The sequence below is a fragment of the Arvicola amphibius genome, chromosome 4, assembly GCF_903992535.2.
Source record: "Arvicola amphibius chromosome 4, mArvAmp1.2, whole genome shotgun sequence".
Classification (NCBI taxonomy): domain Eukaryota; kingdom Metazoa; phylum Chordata; class Mammalia; order Rodentia; family Cricetidae; genus Arvicola; species Arvicola amphibius.
Window position 1 is genome coordinate 40,474,218 of NC_052050.1, and position 19,086 is coordinate 40,493,303.

Here is a 19,086-nt window from a genome sequence, read left to right on the forward strand (position 1 = left end):
ACAGAGTCTAGCAGAAAGGCTTCAGGTTCTGCTTGGAAAATATTCTGTTCTCTGCTTTTGCTTTCATTCCAATGGCTAAAATGTGTGAAGTCACACATATGGAGTGATGCTCAGGATTACGACTAAACTGAAAAGGTAATCGGCAAGCAGAAGCATGATGTATTCTCCTGCATACATAATTATAAAAAATAAACCAAGGCTATGAAATGCAAGAGGGAAGGTCTAGAGGAATGCTCACCATTTGATGGTGGCTGTGTCCCTGAATTGGGCAGGGAGGAATCAGGGCACATCCCACTTTTCAGATAATCTATTCCTGAAGTAGATTAACTTTTTTTTTTCTTTTTTTCTTTTTTGGTTTTTAGAGACAGGGAGCATTTTTTTTTTACTTTTGTGTTTTTTAAAAGATGATAAGCTGGGCGGTGGTGGCGCACGCCTTTAATCCCAGCACTCGGGAGGCAGAGGCAGGCGGATCTCTGTGAGTTTGAGGCCAGCCTGGTCTACAAGAGCTAGTTCCAGGACAGGCTCTAAAAAAAAGCTGCAGAGAAACCCTGTCTTGAAAAAAAAAAAAAAAAAAAAAACAAAACAAAAAAACAAAAAAACAAAAAAAAAAAAGATGATAATACAGTGATATAGAGCACTTAAAAAAAAAGTCACAGCCTAAATTGGGTTCAAACTGCTCTGCTGCATGTCTTTTCCCTAATGCATAGTCCATGACTAATATTTAAGTTAAATTTCCACCTGTCCTGATTTGTGGGATGCGAGATTTTGCGCCCATGGATCACTTGGTAAAAAGAAAAGAATGAAAGCTGTGTTGTTAGAAGCGCTAAGAAAAACGCCACCCTCATTCTCCCTCAGGCTTGAGGAGCTGGCAGGCAAGCAGGTGAGAGGCATGGTGGGCCTCAGCATCTACCCCAGCTAGCTCCTTCCCTCTCTGCAGAGCCCAAGGCAGAAGCCGCTCTCCCTGGACTAATAAATCATCAGCGTGGCAGGTGGAGAAAACAAAACTGGGAGGACATGGGAGCTAACATCAGCCAGAGGGAGAACTCGTGAGGGCAAATAAAGAAAACAAGAGAATTCGGGCAAGAAACATGAAGGAGGTTGTGGCAGGGACTCGGCAGAGAGCTCTACCCTCCTGGCAATGCCACACTCTCACCATGGCACACTGTTAACTATGTCCCCTCTGAGAAATCGCAGCACCCTAACACCCTGTTGACAACCTGCACCTCCGAGCCTCTCTGGCCAGGCCCTGTGAATGGGTCATAGAAGTGAGAAGAAGCACAAGGAAGGGTCCAGCAGATGCAAGCATTGCACAGTCTAAAACTGTCTGGCACAAGTTGGAGCCTGGGCAGGGGTGTCTCGTGCAGGGCCTGGTGCAAACCAGGTAGTAGCACCCATGGGGCATCTCCAGAGCCAGGAGCTATTCTGGCCTGCATTCTCCCTCTCCCTTTCTCTACTTCACTGAACTACCTAGACAGAGTTCAAGTACACCAAGTCTTGTTTTTCTCAGAGGATCTTACAGGCTGCTCCTTCTGAGCTTTACGAGCTTATTCGAGACCAAAAAAAAAGGGGGGGGGGTTGGTTGCTTGTGATTTAACCCAGGCACCAGGAATGCACAGAGGAGGCCATTCAAGGCATAGAGGTCAGGTGACTGATAAGAACACTTTCCTGGAGTGGGTCATTTGACAGCAAATCCACATACCAGCCACCAGGTGGCAGCACATATTTAGAGCCGCCTTTGGCTCCAAAAAAAAAAAAAAAAAAAAGGCCTTATTTTTCTTTGCAAAATCCAGTCCAGCTGAGGGGGTGTAGTTGTTGACTGGGGCTCTGCTGGGTGCCTCCCACAAGGGATTTTGCAGACAGCCTGGAATTCAGGAGGTCTGAATGCTCTGTGGCTTTACCTCCTACCCAGGGCTAGGCTGAGGACTGAGCAGCAACTGAGAGCCACCAGGAAAGGAAGGGAATCCTCAAACTAGTTCCCAGGACAGCTAACTGGGCTGGACCTAAGGGCATGGCTGGGAAGTCACTGGAAACAGTATCATAGGAGCCTGTGGGAAATGGACCTGCTGGGTGCCACAGTGTAGCGAGGGAAGGGAGGCTGGCCTGGTAAGAGCCAGAGTGGTCACTGTGCAGCTGCAGGCTGGCAGCACAGTCATCCTGGAGCTGTTAAAGGACTTGTGCTGGTAATGGGGGATGGCGGGTGACCTCCTCAGCTTAGGAATGCCCGTACTAGGCTGTCTGTATACACCAGCATCCTGATAACTGAGGCCTGCTGTTTTACAGCATTGCTTAGCCTCGCTGGCTCCCTTAGCTTCCCCTGTGGAGTGTGGGACCACTGACCACTCACCTGGGGCTAATCCGCTTGGCCACCACAATGATGTCACTGACACTTGCTGAAGTCTTCATCTTGGCCCCAGAACCCATTGTCATGGCAACAAGTTTTTCTGTCAGAGTGTGACAAATCTAATACAACAAGAGGGAAAGAGGTAATGAGGGGGTGGCCTGGCTCCCCACTCCACACTGAGGACTCTACCACCCTGACAAAGACAAGTCTGGCCCCACCCTGGGTACTGCGACTAAGCTGGCTCCTACCCTAATGAGGAGAGGAAATGGAGTGGAAAGGGGCAAAAGCCAAGAGCCTGGGTGATAGTTGAGGTCATGGGGGGCACTCAGATCAAGGGCAGAACTTCAGCTCAATGAGGACTAAGCTGGAATAATCCACCTAAGGAAAATCATGCGCTCTAATTTCACCATCTTGGTAGGGAGTGTTTTCTATCCCCTCCTCTCACAGCTTAGACTTCCAAATGGATAGTATCTCCAGTGGGGAGCCCGTAGAAATGGGGCTGAATGACGGGCAACCGTTCTCTTCAGGCACAGTTTTTGAGGGTCATATACTAGGAGCACGTTTGTCCAGGTGGTAATGAAACGGCCCTGGAAAACGCAGGGCAAAGGCAAAATGACAACACCAGCACTGCTGGCCACCTCCGAGGCTCACTGCTTCTTTCTGTATCCCTCATGCTGAAAGCAAGCATGCCTCTGTCCCTGCAAAGAAGTATCCGCTGTACTGGAAAACAAAAGCAGGAAGAAGCCCAGGAGGCCACCAGGGAAGAAGGAACCGTGCTCCCCTTCTTACTCTGGAGAGATGATGGAGCAAAGGCATTCTGGGCTCTCAAGAGGAAGCTCAGAAGCCCTTTTCTTTATTCATGCTCCCCAATCCAAGAACTAGGGCCCTCCCCCTCTGATGGAGAAGGACAGAAGGAAAAAAAAAAAAGCAAGGTCCAGGACACATCATGGCTGGGCAAAGGGAAATGTAAGATGGTTTATTGTTCCAGTCAGTGTAGCTAGCTATCTGTGTCTACAATATCTGTATTTGTAGCCATATTTATAAACCCAAGGAGCTTCTGGATTCCCAGGCAACAATTTCTTATATAGGTAGCCAAGGGAGCAGCAGATAAAGGACTTTTTAATATCCTGTGCTGAGTGACCCTAGAGAGGAGCCCAAGTTGTCTCTTGGAATCTTGAATAATTAGTAGACAAAGAGACAGGGTCACTGACATGCAGAAACCTACGTTTGCATTTTGTTAAATATTTGCATGTTATTCTTATCCTATTGGGAAGGATAATATCAGGCAAGAGCTGAGAAATGGATGTTGGAACTATGAAGATGGCTAACACGCAGTTTGGATGTAATTTTCCAAAGGCTTCAGGCCTTCAAAGACCAAAGTCTGCCTCCAAGTGGAAGAACTTGCCCTTTGGGTTTTTGTCTTTTTAACTCTGGTTATCCCTTTTGTCTGACTACAGACACCAAAGAAGCCAGGGAAGACTTTCTAGCAACTGAAACCCAAATCCAGAATGCATTCCATGGACTGAGCTGGGTGTAAATAAACAAAGGATCCCAGGGAGGCCAGAGCCTCATTTTCTTCAGCAACTCCAAGGCCTCAGACATCCAGTTTTCCCCGAGGTTTGTAAAATTATTACCCCCCCCAAGCTGTCCTTTCCACGGGTCACTGTGTTGAGAGGACCAGATGTGATAGAACCTAGAGAGAACTTTAAGAATGCTGAAGTAAAACAGACCCACTAGGGAAAGACGGAAGCAGACTGTAGAAATACAGCATGAGGCTGACTGGGGCTGCCTGCCAGGTCAACTCCGTGTACACACGGGGTGCTCCAGCAACGCCCTTGGCCTCACAGGGAAACCAGAGTATTACCTTCAAGATAGCGATGCAGTGGGACATGAGGCCCCTGAGGAGACAAGAGGGAAGTGTTAGTGCCGCTCTAAAGAGCCCGGCTCCTTCTGGATACCCCACACCGCTCTTCAGCCAGCACCAGGAGCTCTGTAGGAAACCGTCTCCAAGCGGAATCCCCCAGCGCTATAGTGTACACACCCACCCACCTCCCCAGTCGGCTCTGTCCCACCTGCCAAGTCCAACATTTTATATCGCTGTGTACTCAATGCGCCCTTTCCCCTAGATTCAGTGAGTTCCTCTTTCAGTAAACCCAATCAAAAGGCACCCATTCAAGGGAGGGGCTTATGAGGCCCTACCCTCCATAAGGGCTCATAGGCAGTTAATGGTTCTTGGGTAAAGGAAAAGGAGAAACATTTTCTTTCATTAGTGCTGTAGACACTTTGGGATGGCCATACTCCTACAAATAATTCCTGTAAGCAGCCCCAGTTAAAGTAAATGGGGGGGGGGGCACACACACACGTATATGGGCACGCGCATGCACAAACATGCACACACAGAAAAGACATGAAAGAAGAAGGTGTAAGTGGCACTACTCAGGAAGAGAAGGGTATCATAGAGGTAGGAGGGGAACAAGAAATGTAATGGATGAATATATTAAAATACATGGTATACAGGTATGAAAATGTCAACGTGAAACTCATTAAGTACAATATAAAATGTTTTTCAAAAGGCACCCCTCTGGGACAGGCTTCATCAAAGCTCCCTTGATCTCCTTACCCCAGACAGACCTGGACACCTTCTCACTCCCCGTACCACTCCTCATGCGCAGAGACCCCCTAGTCTCTCTATGACACTGGCTTTGGTGCAGTTCCAGCTCTCTGTCACTCTGACATCCACAGGGCCCGGTATACAGTGCCCTATAAACGTATGTCAGTAGACAGAAAGATAAAGGAGTAATGAGAGGAAGCAGCATGCACTTCTGTGGGACAGACAGCCCTCTGTGGGACACTGATAGCAAAGGCCACCTGGAGCTGACTCAAAATCCCTGGACAGTCCAAGAATAACCCGACCACGCTGGGGGACTTTATAATGATGCCTGCCACACAGCGAACTGCCCGGGCATTCAAGTCTACAAAGTAAGGGGAATGAGACAAGAACAAACACTGTCATGCCCTATGCTGACATCACTCACGACAAGGACAGGGAAGAGCTCTGAGTGCACAGCGCAGTGTTCTGGTAAAGGAACCCAGAAGCCCCTTTGCCATCCCTAAGGGCTAGAAAGCCAAAGTTCCCCTGAGGCCTTACGAGGCATCTTCAATCCAGTCTTCATTCTCCAGAATGGCCTCGATGTGGGGGTTGGTAATGACAACATCATCCAGCTCTAGCTCGGAGGGCTCAGACTGGGTCTCCATCGCACCAATGAGGTCCACAATGGGCCTAGAAGGAATGCCACTATTAGGATTTCATGACAAGTGACTGTGGCTGACCCTCTTCTCATCATAGCCACTGCTATAGTTTAGGTGTTGAATGTCCCCCAAAGGCCTGAGTGTTAAAGGCTTGGTCCCCAGGATGGCACTCTTGGGAGGTGGGTCCTTTAAGAGTGGAGCCTAGTGGGAGGGCTTTAAGTCTTTGAGGCTGGACCCTAAAGGGGATGATAAGACATTGGCTTTCTCCTTTTCTTCTTTTTCTGCATTCTGACCATGAGGTGAGCAGTTTGCCTCCCCACAAACTCCCATCTGGCATCCGATGTCTAGAGCGACGAGCCTACCTGATTGTGAATCAGAACCATTAAACCCATGAATCCAAAAGAAACCTTTTCTCTTTACACTAAGTTATCACGTGCATTTTGTTATGGTGACAAAGGCGTAGAGAATTCAGAGGCGAGGCCACTTGTCTGGGTAGAGACCTAACTATAATGGGCTCATAGCACAAGACAAGGCACACGGCTATACCCTGAGACAAGAAGGCAGACCGAAATGCAAGCGAGACAGGATGAGGTGAATGGCTGGAGAAAGGGCAGCGCTAGCATGATTGCAGAGATGTCCTAGACAGGACTGGCAATCTTCCTTTCTTTCCTTTCAAGCCTATGTTAGTACGGGTATGTTGTCATTCTGATCAGCCCTGTGTCCCTAACTGGTATACAGAATCACTCTTGGGAACCACTCCTCCCCTCTGAATAAAACTACCTCCTCCTTCATGGCAGGGTTTGGCAGAACCTAACTACAGAGACATTCCTTGCAAAGCAGAGCCTTCCTGGGGGCGGTGGAAACATCTAAGTGGGCATTTACAGGTTGTTAACCACTCAGCGGAGACGCTAACCTAGTTAAGATCAAGAAACATCAGAAGCCTAAGGTTGGTTGCTAATATCCTTTATGGTTCTCTCCACTCAAAATCCCTAAAATGACCTTGCTTGCAAAATCAATCTCACACAACAATGCATGATGAAGGAGACAGGCATCCATATGCCAGGACTGCAAGATTTGGAACATCTGCTGCTTAGGTGTGTGCCTCAGTGTGGGGATCAGATTGCCGTTTCCAGAGTTTTAGCTGGAAAGGAATTTGGCTCATCTCCTGCCAAATGAGGTGGCCGACATCACAAAGATGGGGCTTTCATGTCAGGCAAACACATTCAGTGACTTCTCTGTAACTGAAGGAACGGAAAAAGTAGTGTCCCAGGATGCTGGTGGGCTTAAGCAAGGTTGTTTTGGTTTTCGTTTGTTTGATTTTTTTGAGACAGAGTTTCTCTGTGTAACAGCTCTGACTGTCCTAGAACTCACTCTGTAGACCAAGTTGGACTTCAACTCAGAGATCCACCTACCTCTGCCTCCCAAGTACTGGGATTAAGTTGTGCACCACCCAGAGGAATCTCCCAGGAGTCTACAGGGAGGACCCCAACTTAGACTCCCAGTCATAGCGGATAAGTAGTCTGAACTGACCAAATTGGTGCCTGGCCCAACTGTCATCAGGGAGGTGCCACCCAGCAACTGATGGAAGCAGATGCAGACCCACAGTCAAACATCAGGCAGAGCTCAGGAATGCAACAGAGGAGGAGGAGAAAGGCGTGTAGAAGCCAGAGGGGTCAAGGACACCACAGGAAGGCTCACACAATTATTTAACCTGGGCTCATAGGGGTTGGCAGAGACTGACAGACAACAGGGAGCCTGCATGGGACTGACAAAGGCCCTCTGAATATATGTTACAGCAGTGTAGCTTGGTCCTCTTGTGTGACTCCTAACAGTGGGAACAGGGGCTGTTTCTAACTCTTTTACTGGCTTTTGGGACCCTACTCCTCTTACTGGGTCGCCTTGCCCAGTGTCAATACATGGAGAAGTGTTTAGTCTTATTGCAATTCATTATGCCATGTTTTACTGATACTCTAGAGACCTGCCCTTTCCTGGATGGGCATTGTGGTGTTGGAGCAGAGAGGCGGGGACTGGAAGGGGAGGATGGGAGAGGCTGTGGCCAAGATGAAATAGATGAATAAAAAAATTTAGAAAGGTATGCGCCACCACTGCATGGCTTAAGGAACGCTCTTAAGCTCTGAAGTCTTTATAGAGAAGTGTGACCTGCAGGAACCATTTAAGAGAGAATAGGTTGAACTGAAGTGGCCCAGCACCAAATTGCTCTGTCCCTCTCTTTTTCTGCTGCCTGGGCTCTCCTCCCTCCGCACCTCAGCCCACTCACTTGGAATCATAGCGCTGTAGCAGGTCTCGGGGCCGGCAGTAGCGCTGCCTACACACCACCACCAAGGCAGCAAACGAGGCCAGGAAGATGGTAGCCAGCACACCTATGGCGACGATCACCACCGTCTCCATGCTTCCAGGGGCTCCCGAATACAGTCCACTCACATCCTCTGAGCAGGTGGAAGCTGGGGGGACCAAAACATAAAGCCGATGTGTAAAGACAAGGCAAAGAAGGGAGGGACGGCTGGGTCTTCCCTGCCAGAAACGGCAAATGAGGATGGAATGGGTAGCATGGCACCCTCAAGTCTCCTGCAAACCCAAGGGACCTTAATGCAAAGCCCAAATTTCCCTTCTCCTTTATGATAAGTGGTTATTCTCTAGTTAGACTGAGATAGCTTGGGACACATTTGCACCGGCATTGGTGATTTCCCATTGCAAAACACGTGAGTGAAAGAAAAACCAAGACAGCGTGAGCAGAAGGGAGGCGTGTACCTGGTGAGGAGCCCCTCCGGATCAGACACCCTGTGTGTGTTAACTTGTCTACCAACAGCCATCCGAGGCAGGTATTGACATCTCTACTTTATGATTAAGAAACTGAGGGTCCAGGAGGGTGAGGAAGTTGTCCAAGTCTACATAGCTGGCCTGCCTAATCTGAAATCGGCAGTCACCTTCCTTCCCCTTCCTAAGGAAGATTGAAGTCTCCGCAGTGGGTTCTGGTGGCCACTTCCAGTGTTGGAAACGTACAAGCAGAGCGGAGTGTTCCTTGCCTCTCACCGTGCGGGAGGTTCTTTCACATCAGCAGTCAGGTATGATTTAACGACATGCTTTTGTTCTGAGAAATGTATCACCAGGTGTCGTGGTCACGGTCAAATGCCCAGATCGAACTTACACAAGCCAATACATGATGCAATTCTATAGGACCACCATTCTGTATGTGAGTCACCACTCACTGATATGTGATGTGGCCTGTCGGTGTATGTTAAACTCAAGTCAGGGCACCTTACCCTTTGCAGCATCCTTTCAGGCCTCCCATCTGCATCCCTCTGAGCAATCTCCTCCCCTCCCTGGGTTTAGTTTATTCGCCTACAAAAAGGAGGGCTCTGCCTTAGCAATCCCTATGACCCCGGGATGGTCCATCACTTCCATTTGCTGTGTCTCCGGGATTTCAAACTCTGATGGTCACTTGATCATGCAACAAACACTGAATTCCGAAGACTAAAGAGAAGAAGGTGCGGACCCCTCCCCCACCGCCACCATGTTAACTAGTGGGGAAGAAGGATTCTGCTCTCTGTAAATGGGCTGGGTGCAGACTTGGACAGTAAAGAGATTACATTTGTATGATACTTTCTAGAAAAGCCCTCTTCACAGGCCTGGGTATGCTTGAAGTGGGTTTTGAGGGATGGGCAAGAGTTCCAGGTAGACAGAATGGGGGGTTTACTGGCTTAAATTGTCAAGGAAGCCTCCTCAGAGTTCTCCAGGGCTGCTCTCTCCGAAAGATTTTTTTTAACATCTTGTACCTCTGTTGGGAAACTAGGAAGAGAGAGGTACAAGGGTCTAGAGACACTCTTTATAGTCCTTCCTTGTCTACCCATGTTAACCCTTTTCCTTCCTCCCTATTCTTGTCTTCCTTTCTAGACTTTTTCCTCCGGTATCCCATTCTCCGGGCTTCCCACATCCTCTCTCCCATGTCCCCATTCCTCCCCACTGCCTTCCTCTTCTCTCTTAGTTTCCAGCGTTTCTCTGAGCGTCTGTGCTCTCTTGAACTTTCCCTCCGCCTTCCTTTGCGATCCCTCTGTGTGGGCGTTCCTTTGTGCGCTTTTCTTTCTTTGTGTGTTTTCTGTTATCTCGGTGACTTTTCCTCTCTCCTAGATCTCTCTTTCTCGCTCCATCCCCTTCTCTCCTTCCCCCTCCATTTAGTTCTAAACCCATCAGGATTAAATTCCATGACCTTCTTTCCCTTCCTTGGCCCTGCCAGCCGCCACTTGGGAAGGCTGCCACTGCTCTAAGCGCGCGCTCAAGTTTGGTCCCCAACTTGTGAGCTGCCCCGCATCCGCCGCCCAGCAAAACAAAGCAGGGTCCGGGCAGCCCGCAGGGAGCCCTCCCGCCTTCCGGTCCGCGTGCTCACCCACCTCAACTGGGGCTCCGTTCCGGAGCGTGCCGGCTCCCCGCGGTCCCCCAAGGCCAAGTCCGAGTGCTGCCCGCAGCGGCCAGCAGCGGGGCATGCCGGGAGCGCGGGCGGGCCGAAGACCCAGATCCACCCCCGGTGGGGCGGCCCAGCCAGCGCACCCAAATCCCCCGCTGCCAGGCGCCGCCGTCCCCGCCAGGCCCCTGGCCGCCCGGGGATTGGCTTCGCGGGAGGCCAGGGCAGCTGGGAGACAGTCACTGGCGACCCGAAAACCCCTCCACGTGCGCCCACGGAGGCCAGGGCAGAAGGGTGGCGCGAGGGCCGTGCGCTCACACCCGCTGTGCTCCAGCTGGCCCACCAGGGAGGGGGTAGAAGCCTCCGTAGCTGTACAGTGTTGGGTCGTTGCCCCAGCCTGCTGTCTACAGATTGATTGTAGCTACTAGCTGTGAGCAATTCGATCTCCATTCTCTGTGCCTTGGTGCCCTCCTCTGTAAGGATCCTGGGAATTGGTGTCAGGGTCAATGACATAAAGCATGCATTTTCTTGGGAAGAGCCGAGCCCAGGGCTAACAGCCTGGCATAAGACTCTTGCTGATCATGCTAATCACTATCTAGCCAGGACCCTGGCAGGCAATCGTGCCCATGATCCCATCTTTGATATCCCACTGCAAAGAGGCCACACCTCACTGGTCAGGAAACAGTCCAGTCACCAGTTAGGCTGCCCTTCAGGCCTAAAGATCCTAGCTGATGGCAACTGCTTAGGATCCCAGAGGTCCCCACAGGCCTAGGAAACAGACTGAGGACTATTTGGGCAGGGATGCCAAGGTCGAGAGCAGTGGTTCTCAACCTGTGGGTAGCAGGACCGTTTCACAGGGGTCACCTAAGACTGTCAGAAAACACAGATACTTACATTATGATTCATAACAATAGCAACATTACAGTTATGAAGTAGCAATGTAAATAATTTATGCTGAGGGTCACCATAACACGAGGAACTGTACTAAAGGGCTGCAGTCGTTAGGAAAAGTTGAGAATCACTGCTCTAGTGTATCAAGACCATGTTTTACAAGGGAAAATGAATGGACTCCAGCTGATCACATCCTTGGTCTGTCCTGAGGAAAAGGGCAGAGCCTGAGTGGGCCGAGCGAAACATGGGTGTTGTTCAGCTCTAAAATAAGACTACTTACAAGGGCCCAAGATGACAAGGAACACAGGCTATAGATTAGGTCTCCATCAATATGATACAGTGTCTGCAACCAGAGCCTGTAGGCTCATCCAGACCCCAGGGGTTTTGTTTATTTTGGTTTGTCTGTGCTCCTGCTTTGCTTTGTTTTGTTCTGCTAGCGGTTGAACATAGGGCTTCCTATATTCATGTGGTAAGCATGTTCCACCTACTGTAAGGGGTGCCACTGGACCTGAGTTGTATAAGAAAGCAGACTGAAGCCGGGCGGTGGTGGCGCACGCCTTTAATCCCAGCACTCGGGAGGCAGAGGTAGGCGGATCTCTGTGAGTTCGAGACCAGCCTGGTCTACAAGAGCTAGTTCCAGGACAGGCTCCAAAGCTACAGAGAAACCCTGTCTCGAAAAACAAAAAAAAAAAAAAAAAAAAAAAAAAAAGAAAGCAGACTGAGCAATCCATGAAGAGCAAGCCAGTAAGCAACACGCCTCTGAGGTCTCTGCTTCAGTTCCTGCCTCCAGGTTCCTTCCCTGACTTCCTTTCACGAAGGACTGCAGCCTGTAAGGTGGAATGAACCCTGTGTCCCTCAAGTTGCTTTGGGTCACGGTACTCACAGCAATAGAAACCTAACTACTACAAGAAGACACAACCAGCTTTCACGGGCACAGCCTAGTGGTAGAGTGAAGCCAGCCGGCGAGCACAAAGCCCTGAGTTTGATCCCTAGCACTGGGAGGAAGGAGAAGCATGAGCTTTGCTTCTAATTCTAGGTGTCTTCTCTAGAAGAGAAGGCTGTGGAGTGGTTGTAGCACCCTCTGAAGTGCTTTCATGAAGACTTTTGGAGCACTATGGCTGTGCAGGAAAGTTCATAGCTCAGCAGCAAGTATCAGAAAGGGGCATGAGGGGCAGTGTTTTCATTGCCTGGAGATTCTCCAAGATGAATTGTTTCTGTTTGTCTTGGTTGGATGATGCAGTTAAAATATATGATCCTTGTGGCCAGCTCTGAGATGTTATGGCCACACAAGAAATGAAATAACCTTGAAGCATTCATTAAACAGATGAACATTTTCCAAAAAAGAAAGTAAACATATAAACAGCCACCTGGAGCTGATGGTATGAACTCACCCCAGCGAACCTCATGTTACCCATTCATCAGGCAGACAAGGGGCTCTAGATGCTGCAAATCTTTCCCAGCCAACTGGTCTAGAACTTCTGACATCCCAACACCCCTGAAGCATCTCTAGATGCATCAGAGAAGACTGTGTCTGGCATTCAGCATTCTCCCTTGACAATAACAGAACCCGGTACAGTGTCCCACATGGAAGTGGGACCTGTGGAAAGGACATCGGTGCCCAGAGTATCATCAGGAGAGTAAGGATCCATGTTAGGAAGTGGGCAGGCTCTAGGGACTGTACACCTGAACCCGCAAAGGTTCTGACCATTCCTTACAACTTTGTCCTTTGAGCCCAAGTGCTGGGTAGGGCCTAGGAAGCAGAAAGAGAAGGGGTGGGGCAGGAAATGACAGAGAAAGAAGAGAGAGCAAGGGACACAGTAATCTTCAAGCACATGCCCCCAGTGACCTACTTCTTTAACTAGGCTCCACATCCTAAAGTTTCCATATCCTCCCTATAGACCAATAAGCTATGAATCTACTGATGAATTAGCCCATTGTAGAAGTCAGAGTCCTCATGATCTAATACACTCCCAAAGGCTTCACCTCTCAACATTGTTGTACTGGGGACCAGTCCTTCAACATCTGAGCCTTGGAGGGACATTTCTTATCTATCATGGTTGGTTTTAATGTCAACTTGCCACAAATCAGAATCACCTGAGGAGGGAGAGAACCCCAAGTGAAGAACTGTCCTGATTGATTTGATTGATGTGGTAAGACTTGCCCCGACTGTGTGTGGCACCTTCTGGTAGCTGCACAAATTCAGAAAAGGAGAGGACACATCAGGGAGCTGGAGATATGCTGAGCAGTGAAAATCATTGACTGCTCTTCCAGAGGACCTAGGTTCAGTTCCCACCACCAAGGTGGCTCACAGACATCTACAAACTCCAGTTATAGGGGATCTGATGCCAACTTCTGACCCTTTCTGGCACTAGGCTTGTGTGTGTGTGTGTGTGTAGGCAAAGACAGACATATGTATAAAATTTAAAGTCTAAATAAACACATTTTCAGTTTTTAAAAAGGGTATGTTAGAAGGAAGATCATCTTTCATTTGGCCTTCCCTCTTGCCTCAGACTTATTTGTCCTCCTCCTTCTACTGCTGCTGCTGCTGCTGCTGCTGCTGCTGATGATGATGATGATGATGATGATGGTGATGATGGTGGTGATGGTGATGATGGTGGTGATGATGGTGATAACGATGATGGTGATGATGATGGTGGTGATGATAGTTATGATGATGCTGGCTGTGGTGATGATAATGGTGATGATGGTGGTGGTGGTGGTGATTCTGGTGATGATGATGGTAGTGATGATGATGATGGTGATGATGATGGTGGTGATGATGATGGTGGTGGTGGTGGTGATTCTGGTGATGATGATGGTGGTGGTGATGGTGATGATGATGATAGTGGTGATGATGATGATGGTGGTGGTGGTGGTGGTGGTGATGGTGATGATGATGGTAGTGATGATGATGATGGTGGTGGTGGTGGTGATGATAGTGATGATGATGGTGATGATGATGGTGGTGGTGGTGGTGGTGATGGTGATGATGATGATGGTATGATGATTCCTGCACTAATAGCAGAACTGTTTCCAAGATTTTTCTCAAGACTAGGGATCAGCAGCTCTTAGCTTTCCAGGAAACTTCTGGGCTTCCAGTGCCCGATTGGAATTACTGAGGCATCCCATCTTGTGGACTGAATAATTATCAGTTCTCAAACTCAATGAGATAGCTGTTATGGGACTACTCTGACTGTTAAGGCATTCAGCCTCCAGGGCCATGTAGCTATGGGGTTCTCAGCTTCTCGGGTATAATTTGGCTCTTGTTACTACTTTAAAGCTAACTTAATAAATTCTGATATGTGTGTGTGTGTGCATATATATTTTTTCTTCTCCTTGGTTCTGTCCCTCTAGAGAACCCTTACTAAAACAATATCCAAAGCATAACAGTGTTCATTACATAAAAAGTAAAATAATAGTAGCCACTGGGGTGAGGGAGAGGCATAACTCCACACTACAGCTCTCACAACCTGAGAAGTATTCTTAATCTTCTAGGAATCTCAATTCAAGTAAATGGGATTCTTGACTTCAGCACAGAAAAAAAAAAAAGTGGGGCAAGACAGTATGAAGCGGAGTTGGAGTTTATTAAAAATAGAGAGGGCTGGGGAGATGGCTCAGTCAATGAAGAGTCTGCTGTAAAAGCGTGAGGGCCTGAGTTTGGATTCTTAGCAGCCAGGTAAAGGCTAAGCATGGTGGCTGCGCCTCATTTCTGGAGATGCAAAGACAGAAGAACCCCAGAAGTTCATTGTCCAGCAAGCCTAGTCAAGCTGAGGAGCTCTTGGTTCACAGAGACCTTGTCTTTTAAATAAGGTGAACAGGGGGCAGGAGAGACAGTCAAGTGGTTAAGAGTACTGGCAGCTCTTCCAGAGGCCCAGGATTCAATTGCCAGCATCCAGATGGTGGCTCACAACCATCTGTAACGCCTCCCAGGGAGTTCAACACCCTTTTGTGCCGTCCTTAGGCATCAGGCACACATGTAGTCCACATACATTCATTCATGTAGGCAAAACAGTCCCACACATAAAAAGTTTAAAATAAAGGAAAAATAAGGTGGACAGCAATAAAGGGAGATACACAACGTTGACCTCTAGACTTCACATATACACACATATGCACACAAACACATGCAAACACCGAGAGATACACAACATTGACCTCTAGACTTCACATATACACACATATGCACACAAACACATGCAAACACCGAGAGAGATACACAATGTTGACCTCTAGACTTCACATATACACACATATGCTCACAAACACATGCAAACACCGAGAGATACACAACATTGACCTCTAGACTTCACATATACACACATATGCACACAAACACATGCAAACACCGAGAGATACACAACGTTGACCTCTAGACTTCACATATACACACATATGCACACAAGCACATGCAAACACCGAGAGATACACAACATTCCTCTAGACTTTACATATACACACATATGCACACAAACACATGCAAACACCGAGAGATACACAACATTGACCTCTAGACTTCATATATACACACATATGCACACAAACACGTGCAAACACCGAGAGAGAGAGAGAGAGAGAGAGAGAGAGAGAGAGAGAGAGAGAGAGAGAGAGAGAGAGAGAGAGAGAGAGAAGTGTTCGGGAAAAGCCTAAGGCATACCCGAGAGCATGGGTATTGGCTTCTCAAAGACAGTCACACTTAAGTGTCCAGCAGTAGTCACATATGACATCGTGGTGTCTCTACAACTCAAATAACTGCAAAAAATTAGTTTTACATTCATTTTGTGTGTGTGTGTGTGTGTGTGTGTGTGTGTGTGTGTGTGCTGACTGTTGACACACATGTGCCATGACATATAGGTAGCGGTCAGGGAACAACTTGCAGGAGTTGGCCCTCTTTTCTGGGCATCAAACTCAGCTCATCAGGAATGGTGGCAAGTATCCTTACCCCCTCACACTCCTTCATACTCCAGGAATTCCTTTCTATCTTCTTTGATATATGTGATTATAAAATGGCTCCAGAGGTGCCTTGGGTGGAATTGCAATGTGACAAGATAAAATCAGGAGCCACTGGGTTTAGGCTGTGTCCTTTCACTGTTAAAGGGGTTTTCTGGTGAGATCCCTAAAATATTGCAGGTTTTCAGCTAAGAAAAGGAAAGGGTCTTAAGCAAATGTTAATTATGTTGGAATTCTTGATTTTCAGCTGGCTAGAGGCTTCAGCCAGACTCTGGAGGTTCCTTCCCCTGCCATGCCTCATAGTTTTCTGTCTTTCTATCTTGCCTTAGGAAGACTTATTGTGGAATGGATCCAGAGGTTTGGTTTAAGAAAAGGAAAAGAAAAAAGAAAGTCCTGGGGATGGATTGTGGCGGTGTCTATACAAAACACAAATGCCTAGAGAAACCGTCTCCAAAAAATAAAAAAACAACCAACAAACAAGAAGTAAAATGCAAATGCCTTAAGGGTAGTGAGTTGTGTATTTAAAAGTGGTGTAAGTGGTCGACGTTTGTATTTTTTTTTTCAAAATTAAATAAGTGCTCCTCATAGGATAGCATAGAAAAAAGGGTCAAACATCAAGTTCACCTAATGTCAGGCCTTGGTATTCCCTATCTGGAACAGTCACTCCATTATCCCAGTGGCTTCCCCCTCCCTCTGCTTAGGTGTCTACTCATGCCTCCCCTGAGAAGCCCACCTGGGTCATCCTCCCATCATTCCTGTTCCCCGCCCTAGACATGTGTTTTTAATGGAGCATCTCACTGCTGATTCTACTGTTCACAATGTCTCCCTTTTCAGGATGTAATGTCTGCAAGGGCTGGGACTTCACTTTCCTGTTCTCTGCTGACCACTGGCATCTAGCATAGTACCTGGCACTTAGTTGGTACTTAGTTGTGCAAAGAACGAATGGGAAGGTGAGCCACTGTCACAGTCCAGAGGGAGATGGGACTTAAGACCCACATCCAGTCTAGAAGGCCTGCCAGACTGTGTGTGAGCCCCAGGGGTGGAGTGGGGGCAGAAGAAATAAGTACCCAGGAAACTCTTGGGAACACTGAGGAACTAGGACTAAACAGAGCAAGAAGGCCAGTCTGAATTAAAGGGGCACAACTTGAAAACCCTGTTTGGACTCTCAGTCCATTTGTTTTCTGTGTCTGGGCCCTTTTCCGGACTTGGCTTTCCAAGGAGAACCGCATCAATCAGGGAGGGGCTTGTGTACACACACAGATCAGACCTTCTCTGAGACCTTGCAGGAGCAAAGCCAGCAAGCAGAACCTCTCAGGCAAACAACTGCTAGAGCTGGCCAGAGCGCAGTGGGTAGGACCAGGAAGCAAACAATACCGGAAAAGCTGGTAGGAAGGCAAAGCACTAACAGGGCAGGCTACCCAGGGTCCCCACTGGGCTACAGGTCAAGTGTGCATTTCCTCTCAGTTAATGTGACTGGACCAAAAGTCATAGAGACCCTCTTCAGGGATTTCCCCTGAAGTCATTAGGTCGTACGTACTACAGCAACTGGGAGGGTGGAAAGATAGACTCTTGGCAAAGATTCTTAAAACTTTCAAAAGACTGCTGGAAGCACTCTGCAGACAGATTGCACAGCCGTCCTCTCTTGCCTCTTCTAGATTTGTGCCGCATCCCACTCCAGAGCAAATGGAAACCTCTCTTGCTTTAAATATCTAGAGAGTGACAGTTAGGTGTGTATAAGGGGAAATAGCATCCCGTATTTTATTTAATGCGCATGAAGTTGGCTTAAAGATGGATTGGATGCTTTAATTAAGTCATTTGCTTCTCTGGTTCTATTTGATGCACCAACATGGTAATAACTGTAATTGCTGCCACTTCTGGGTGTGGTTTGTAGGTTTGTGTGAGTTCAGAGTCTCTACCTCAAAGGGGCCCTTCTTTATGTGCCCAAAGAAGCCCTCCAAATTCTGACCTTGCCATTTCCATCTCGAGTACTGAGATTACAGGCAGGAGTCACCACACCCAATTTATGCAGGCCTGGGTATCAAAGCCAGGGTTTCACACAAGTTAAGCTCTACCAACTGAACCAGCCCTGGGGTTGTAAGTATTTCACATTAAGTTCTAGATAACATTATAATTCAAGTCCCAGTGTGTAACACTTACTAGCTGTGAAATAACTTCTCGGGTCCTAGTTTCCTATGTCAAGTTATGAAGAATAATGGTCTATTTTAAGGGATTGTTATACTAATCATGGAATTTCTACAAAGTCCCTATCATAGCAGCTGCCTGGCTCATAATCAATTTCCCTGACATCATTTTGCATGACCCCAATCGGTGAATTTCCAGGATAGCATTTACTGAGTGCCTACTCTGTTCCTGGTGCTCCATACATGAAACCTGACCTGTCTCAATAGCTCTGGGAGGAAAGGATTAATGCCTTGTAGACCCTCACTGAGTGTCTGAGAGGGCCAGGGCATGCTGCAAGAGTGACAGCTAGTAACTGGGAGCTGGGGTGTAAAGGCAATTCGGCCTGTCTCAAGACTTGTGTGTTTCTCCTGTACCCACCTCTCTGTGTGTTCTCCCGGTCTTAGGAGACACCAGCTGTCACTTTGTCACTACAGTCACACTGCTATGGAGTTTCTCTTTCTCCTTCAATCTTGCGACATATGTGTGGTATAAATACCTGATAGTGCAGCCTTAAGTATTTACGTCAGAACAGCAAAAAAAAAAGTGTGGGGCCTAAAAGGTGTTGCAAAAGGAACTCCCCTATGTTGATCCTCTGTACTTTGCCCTTGGGTAGAAGGAGCTCAGACGGGGGCTGGGGAGAGCTCAGTGACTAAGACATTTGTTTTTTGCAGAGGACCTGGCACCCACATGGTAGTTCACAATCCTCTATAACGCCAGTCCCAGGATGCACACAATATACAGACATAGGTGAGAAAAACACCCATACGCATAAAGTAAAATAAATCTAAGCAAAAACTAAAAACTAAAAAGAGCCTGTATTGCTCTTGCAGAAGACTCAGTTTAGCTCCCATCACCCACATCGGTCAGCAGCTCCAGATCCTGGCACTTGCACTCATGTATGTATGTGCACGCACATTACGCGCATTCCCCCCTCTCCCTCCCTCCCTCTCTCTCTCTCTCTCTCTCTCTCTCTCTCTCTCTCTCTCTCTCTCTCACTCACACACACACACATACACACACACAATTAAAAATAGTAAGATAAATAATTTTAAAAAGATGC

General features: G+C 47.9%; 1 protein-coding gene across 3 annotated transcripts in view; it reads right to left on the reverse strand.

Moving 5' to 3' along the window:
- Tmem98 (transmembrane protein 98) overlaps window positions 1-19,086 on the reverse strand; it is a 41,524-nt gene that overhangs the window by 2,858 nt on the left and 19,580 nt on the right. For 2 of the 3 annotated variants that reach the window (XM_038325736.1, XM_038325737.1), the window contains exons 3-6: window positions 7,869-8,052; window positions 5,490-5,621; window positions 4,206-4,239; window positions 2,345-2,460 (exon numbers count right to left, since the gene is read on the reverse strand). In XM_038325736.1, coding sequence (XP_038181664.1) covers window positions 2,345-2,460; window positions 4,206-4,239; window positions 5,490-5,621; window positions 7,869-8,052 — 466 coding nt within the window. Of the gene's footprint in view, window positions 1-2,344; window positions 2,461-4,205; window positions 4,240-5,489; window positions 5,622-7,868; window positions 8,053-9,996; window positions 10,110-19,086 lie in introns of those variants that run through there. The other variant, XM_038325738.1, reaches the window with a different exon arrangement.